Here is a 7540-nt window from a genome sequence, read left to right as displayed (position 1 = left end):
GCATTGAAGAACCTGCATAGTGTAGTCCCAGACTTTCTCTACTGATTTAAGTCTGATTACACTATGATTCATCCAGGTTATTCTGTTGGTGCCCCTGAATACAAGCAGAATGTTTCTGTTTTCGTCCTATATAGGTATTGCTGCCCTTACCTGAAATATTCTTTCCTTTTTCTTTTATGCCTATTCTCTAAGGTTCAATTCAAATGCCCCCTATTCCATGAGATTTTCCCATAATACTCTAGCCTTCATTGAGCTCATTCCTATCCTATAATATTATTGAACAACTAGAGTCCCAGTGCACAAATTCATGCACGGGTGGGGTCCGGCTGGCCCTGATTGAGGTGGGGGTGAGGGGAGGGCGATCAGGCCAGTTGGCTGCCACAGTGCATGTCATAGTGGCCGGTCATTTCGTTGTTCTGGTTGCTTGGCTTTCATAGATAGATAGGTAGGTAGATAGATAGATAGATAGATAGATAGATTATTTGGTGCTAAGAACTAGGGCATTTTACTGTTATTTAATCCTTCCTGGCTATCTTATAACACTGGTTTTCTCTTTTTAAATTATTTTTATTGAAATTTAATTCACATACATTAAAACCTACCCTTTTAAAATCTTTTAAATATATTTACAATGTTATGCAACCATCACCATTATATAATTCCAGAACATTTTCATCACCCCCAAAGGAAATCTGAATTAATTAGCAGTCACTCTCCACTCTCCTTCCCACCCCACCAGCCTCTGGTAACTGGTAATCTACTTTCTATTTCTATGTATTTGCTAACTATGGTCATTTTATATCAATGGAATCATGTACTATATGGATTTTTGTATCTGGCTCTTATACTTAACATGATGTCTTCAAGTTGTGACATGTACTAGTTCATCATTCCTTTTGATGGCTGAATAATTGTTTATTATATGGATATACCACATTGATTTATCTACTCATCAGTCAATACACTTTTGGGTTGTTTTACTTTTGGGCCATTATGGATAATGCTCCTATGAACATTTGTAGAAAAGATTCTGTGTGATCCTATATTTTCAATTTTCTTGAGTATATATACCTACTAGTAAGCTACTGGGTCTTATAGTAACTTATGTTTAGCTTTTTGAGAAACTGACAATTTTTCAAAGTAGCTACAGCATCTTACATTACCACTAGCAGTGTGTGAGATTCCAATTTCTTCAAATCCTCACCAACAGTCATTACTTTATTTTTTATTATAGCCATCCCGAGTGTGAAGTGGTATCTCATTGTGGCTTTGATATACATTTCCTTAGTGACTTGAGCATTTTTCATGTGCTTATTGACCATTTGTACATTTGGAGAAATATATATTCAAAAATTTTGCCAAGTTTTTTTAAGTGGCTTATTTGTCTTTTTATTGTTGACCTGTAAACTTTCTTTATACATTCTGAATACTAGACCATTATCAGATACATAATGTTCAAATATTTTCTCCCCTTCGATGGGTTTTATTTTTGCTTTCTTTATAGTGCCCTTTGACACACAAAGGTTTTTAATTTTGGTAATATTAAATTTATTTTTTTCTTTCTTTGCTTATGATTTTGGTGTCATATCTAAAACATCATTGCCTAATTCAAGACTTCAAACATTACACCATGTTTTCTTTTAAGGATTCTATAGTTTTAGCTCTTAGATTTAGGCCTCTGACAGACTTTGACAAGGTTTGAAGTGTTAAGCCACATTTTGAATAACGAGAAGAGGAAATACTTTTTTTTCTCAAGGTTTCTGCAGCTCCAAAAGTGATTTGCAAAAAAATAAAATAAAAATGGAAATACCCTAAGTAACCAATTATAGAAGAATGGTGAATTCTATCTTGATTTAATGGAGGGCTAAATTGCAACTAAAAATTATACTTGTGAAAATTATATATCAGTAAGGAAAATATTTATGAAAATGGTAAGTATAAAAGCAGATTATATTATACAGTGACTATAAGTGGGTAAAATTCTTTCTTTATTGTTTTATTGCTTAAAGTATTACAAAGAGTATTACATATGTCTCCTTTTTTTTCCCGCCCTTGACAATCCTCGGGCCTCCCCTAACCCCCAGTGTCTTATGTCCATTGGTTATGCTTATATGCATGCATACAAGTCCTTCGGTTGATCGCTTACCCGCCTCCCTCCTGCCCTCCAATCCTCCCCGGCCTTCACACTGCAGTTTGACAATCTGTTTGAGGAGGGGTGCATATATCCTTTCTGATTGGTGTTTCTGATTTCTTGGGATATATTCCTAGAAGTGGGATCACAGGGTCAAATGGGAGTTCCATTTTTAGTTTTTTGAGGAAACTCCATACTGTCTTCCATAGTGGCGGCACAAGTCTGCATTCATAAGTGGGGAAAATTCTGTATTACTATGAATAAGGGTGATCAATCACCCTGGTTTGCCTTGGATTATCTGGGTTTTAGCACTGAAAGTGCTGCATCCCAGGAAACTTCTCAGTCCTGAACAATCTGGGGTGGTCAGTCACCCTATAATGAAAAAAATTGTCCAAGGGATAATTGAGGAGAAAGTCATAGAAAGGATATTCATTCTTTTTTACCAGTAGGCATTATCAGTGTCTCATACTATAAGTGGTTATGTGAGGTGGGTAAAAACTAATTATTTGAGATCATAAAATGAATAAAATAAATTCTTAAGGAAACCACAGATTTGGAAGGGGAACCTCATATGTATTTCAGAAGTGGAGAAAATAAGAAATAAGAGATTGTCTCTTTTTATGGTTTTCTCTCTTTTTTTTCCCATTGAGTCTAGCATTGCCATGCCCTCTTCCCTTTTCTCTAGTTCAATGCAGGAGTGCCTGCCATATAATTCAGTCAAATTCTAAAGTGCTAACAGTGAGGAACACATTATTAATGACCTGTCCCATGAAAATTTTCTTTGAGAAAGTGTATATGTAAGAATATACCGATATTAATAGTCAAAATCCTGATACTTCACAATTCACACCCAGATTAGGGTTGTGTGAATATGAACTTAAGGTTTTAGGAGCCTCACGTGGTCTGATATTATAGGAATAAAGAAGACTTGGGGAAATACCATGTTGGAATCATTTATTGCAGATAAGAACACCAATATAGTTTTATTTATTTAAAGCTAATTTTGAGGACTTTACATAGAGAAATATCCTACCTCCTTTTTTTTCTAATCAGAGGAAATATCTTCCATTGGTGGCCCCTAACAAAATGGAAATATCACAGGGAGTGGAAATTACATTGTCTAGGCACCTGCCAGAATCTGACAGCACTCAACATGTAGCAAATGCTCAAATGTAGTTGATAGATGATAGTGGCCTTTTAGGTTAAGATTCTTTCTTCATAGGGTACTAGTTTCTCTGAATATGAACAAGAATCAATAAGTAGGATAGCTGTTGCCTGAGATTAGGCATTGTAACTATTTATATAATTTTCATGCATGATCTTCTTTCTCACAATGTCTGTAGCACTTAGTCTGTAGCATTGATAACTTAGTATCTACATTATGTACTCTAACAACCAATTATACATCCATGATGTAAGTAGTTTTTAAAAGGTTGTGAATGTCTAAGTCTTTTAATCCTCACATGGTAAAATTTGATTTCTGGCTCTTTTGTGTGTGTCTCTCAACACCTGTTTCATGCTGGTCAGAGAGTAGGTGCTTGATAAAACCTTTTGACTTAACTCTAGTAGTTTATGTGGGCATTGGATAGGTAATTTGGTTATTTCAAACATTACAGGATTTGAGTAAGAAGATTTAGCAATGAAAGAGGCTCTCAAAATTATTAGCTGTAAATTACCTTTACTTATTTACAAATTACTTAGCCTCTTTGAAACATTTGTAAAATAGGGATAGGGATTCTTTTTTATCAGGGATGATCAAATGCAATTATTTGATAAAATATTTTGTTGACTAGGAAATATTCTACAAATACAGGTGTTGGTTATTATTTGAGATATAGCTACTCTTGGTATTTTTCTTTCATTCTTTCTTCTCTTGCCTAAAGACTAAAAGTAGGTAGACAGTGCAGCCAAGAGCCTAGGGCAGGGGTTAGAGAAAGTTAAGACAGGTAGAGACATGGCCGTTTATAAGCTGTGTTGCTTGTACAAAGAAGGGATTGGGTGATGGTCTCTCAGAGCTTCCCTGAAGGACTGTGGAGGCTCAGTGTGCGTCAGTGTCAGCCCCATAGAAAGATAGATGGAATAGGCTTCTTATTGCATCTCATTATTATTATTTTTATTTTCCTTAAAACAGTGGTGCAAAAGGACTGCACTCAAAATGTAGATGTGGTAGGAATTAAAGATAGTTTATGGATGGCATGCAGCACTCATTTATCTTTTTCATCAGGTGCAGAATCTTCCTGTTGAGAAGGGAAGAAATGGGAAAAAAACCAACAAAAAAAAAACACTACTATAGCTACTACTTATCCAAGGGAAAGGAGAGGGAGAGGGAGAGACAGAGAGAGAGAGAGAGAGAGAGGAGAATGCGCACATGCTGTGGTCACTCCATGCAAAGACCAGAGAGATATGTGGAGATATGTGGAGTGTCTCAAGTCTCAAGAAATGGGGGGAATATGTCTCTTGGAAGCTATGAACACTAATGCTTAGAAAAAGGAAACAGACCCCCCCCCAAAAAAAAAATAGTTTAAGGGACACTATCATCTTCTATTGGTGAGGATTCCTGGTCTTGGGGAGGTTCTGGAAAGTTTACTTCTGCTTCTGCTGCTTCTTCTTCTTCTTCTAGGACTGGAATAATTTCAATGTCTTCTTCAATTTTTGGTTGGGCAGATATTTCAGTCAGCTCTACCACATCTTCTTTTATTTCAATTGCCTTTTCTTTTTTTTCTTCAGCTGACAGGAGAAGAACTACATCCTAGAATACAAAATTCAACAAACTTTTCTTGACTTTTATCATTACCATATTTCTCAATAATCTCTTTGAATATTTATCAAATAACTCCTTGTTTTTATGCTATTTATTTTATTTCCCATGTTCCTCCAAGTGCCAGGATTGGTTTCCTAGATGCTCATATTCTTACCCAATCACTTATTAAGATTCATCCTCAATGCCAACAGTTTTTGCCCTCTTTTCTGGAATGATCACACAATATTTGGGAAAGAATATTGCAATATAATAGAGGAATTTATATTTTCATTTTGATTTGCCTTTAATGGAGATAATTTTGGAAATATAATTTTCGGTCTCTAATCCTAATTTTATCATCTGCAAAATGAAATAATTAGTGCTGATTCCTAAATTCTGTACTAAATCTGACATTCTATGGTTCTGAAGCAGTTAATAATAGATATTTTCTGGTTGTGGAGTTTCTTTGAACCTCTTGTTTTGGAGGAGGAATCAGATGGAAGGGTGGGTGGAAGAAGGGAATACTGAGAAATCAAGTGGAAGAACTATTGTCTTTAATCAACCTTCAACTATCTGCACACATGACACATGGAATCAAATTGGATGCTTGAGTCAAGCAGAAGTCAAGGTTAGTAAGAGGGTGAATATATTATAGAACTGTTTCATCTCTCTAACCTTTAGATTTATTTCAAATTTCAATTCCATCATTATTGGTATTTTCTGCTTCTCGGTAATATGCCAAGGCCATTTTTTATGAAGCTCACAGGCTCAAAGTCTCATTGGATTACATTCTCTATATAAAGGATCCTTTTTCTTTCTTTCATTCTTTCTTTCCTTTTTTTTTTGTAAGACATTATTTTCTTAGAGGGAGGTTGAGGACAGAATGGCTACTACTTACAGCTTTGGATCTGGAGCACAGTTTTTTCCATTCACTCTCAACAGTGCCAGCTGTCACAAGTTTTTGGAAGAAGGCAAAGATCAGCATCACTGCAAAAAGGCTCTGTAAAACAATGAAAAGATGAGGATGAAATGTAATAATAAAAAACATAAGAATAGGGTAAGGGCTCAGTAAATAACTGTTCACTAAAATTAGGTGATTAAAAAACAAATTCTTTAGGTGAGTAACGACTATCTGTAAGAACTACTAGTATCTTTATAACCCTAAGCCTTAGCACAACTTCTGACACTGAAGAAATTGTTAATCCATGTTGCTGATAGAAAGTGAGTAATAATTAGTTGAAAAATCAATTCTACGTAGGAAAGAATAATTACTGAGTCACAAATTAATTGTATCCAGCTTTATTTAGGTGGTCTCACACCAAGGAAACCTCTTCACATTTGGGATATGCACCTTTCCCCCTTTAAACTCTACACTAAAAACTCCTTGAGGCAGCCCTAGCTGGTTTGGCTCAGTGGCTAGTGTTGGCCTGGGAACTGAAGGGTCCCGGGTTCAATTCTGGTCAAGGGCACATGCCCGGGTGGCGGGCTTGATCCCCAGTAGGAGGCATGCAGGAGACAGCCAATCAATGATTCTCTGTCATCATTGATATTTCTATCTTTCTTTCTGAAATCAATAAAAATATATTTAAAAACAAAACAAAAAACTGCTTAAGGCAAAAGTTATTCATAACAACTTAGGTAGTTCTTCAATGTTCATCTCAATAATAATAATAAATGTAAATACCATTAACAATATTAATGTTAAAACAAACACATACATAGCACTTTCTGTGTACCAGACACTGTTCTAAATGTTTTGCATATATTGACTCATCCTTCAAAACAGGGGTGTAAGTAAGTACTGTTATCTTCTCCATTTCATGATTAAAACTGAGACAGAATGTGGTTAAAATTCTTGCCCAAAGGCATGAGGCAATAAGCACCAGATGCAGACAGTCTGGATCTAGAGTTGATGCTCATAATAAAAATGCCACACTTCCTCTCTGAAAAGGAATCATATTTCACACTTACCAAGAACACTGTTCGAATTCTGTAACAATATGGTACATATAAAGGGTTTTTCTCAGCAGGGTTAGCTGTCTCACAGTTGTGTATGTTAATATATGGTACAGAAGCCTTAATAAAGTTGAGACTCTCCACTTTAAAAAAATTGGAAATTGTAATATTAAATATGTCCATGATCAAAAGAATTATCCCAGAAATGGCAGCAAAGAGGCTCAATGAGTTCATTATCATTTTCCCTTTGACCTGAAATGAAGACATAAAGAGTCATTAATTGGGTTTGATTTCCATTTGGAGAATTTAAGCTAGGAAGGTATTCCAGATCTCATTCCTCTGACTCACAGAGGTACTACTAAATCATCCTATATTACACTTCCCTCAGTTGTTTTTAGTTTTCTGTTACTGTAAAATAAAAATCTTCATCTCTCAATTTTGTTCCTTTCTCCATATTTCCCATCTCATTTTATGCCATCACCACCCAATCAGTTTTTTCCAGAAATAATTGTAGGAATAATCCTTCATTCTTATAAATTTTCCCCTTGCACTTACTTTCACTACCATTGTTACCATCCTAGTAGGTATTTAATAAATATTTATTGGGTAAATGAAAATAAATAGTATTCAGAGCATATCTGTCTGTGTAAGAAGGTAGAAGGGAGAGAAAAAAGAAGGTTCTTCCACCTAATAAAGTGGGTATATGTAGGGAA

General features: G+C 35.3%; 1 protein-coding gene across 1 annotated transcript in view; it reads right to left on the bottom strand.

Annotated features, from left to right (window-relative positions):
- Positions 1-3080: 3080 nt before the first annotated feature.
- The window catches only part of MS4A1 (membrane spanning 4-domains A1), a 14584-nt gene continuing 10124 nt past the window's right edge, over positions 3081-7540 (bottom strand). The window contains exons 5-7 of the mRNA XM_015563136.1: positions 6843-7079; positions 5770-5871; positions 3081-4880 (exon numbers count right to left, since the gene is read on the bottom strand). Coding sequence (XP_015418622.1) covers positions 4653-4880; positions 5770-5871; positions 6843-7079 — 567 coding nt within the window. The 3' untranslated portion in view covers positions 3081-4652. The remainder of the gene's footprint in view (positions 4881-5769; positions 5872-6842; positions 7080-7540) is intronic.

This window comes from Myotis davidii, unplaced genomic scaffold (genome assembly GCF_000327345.1).
Source record: "Myotis davidii unplaced genomic scaffold, ASM32734v1 scaffold818, whole genome shotgun sequence".
Taxonomy (NCBI): Eukaryota; Metazoa; Chordata; class Mammalia; order Chiroptera; family Vespertilionidae; genus Myotis; species Myotis davidii.
This window is presented reverse-complemented; position numbering and strand designations above follow the sequence as displayed.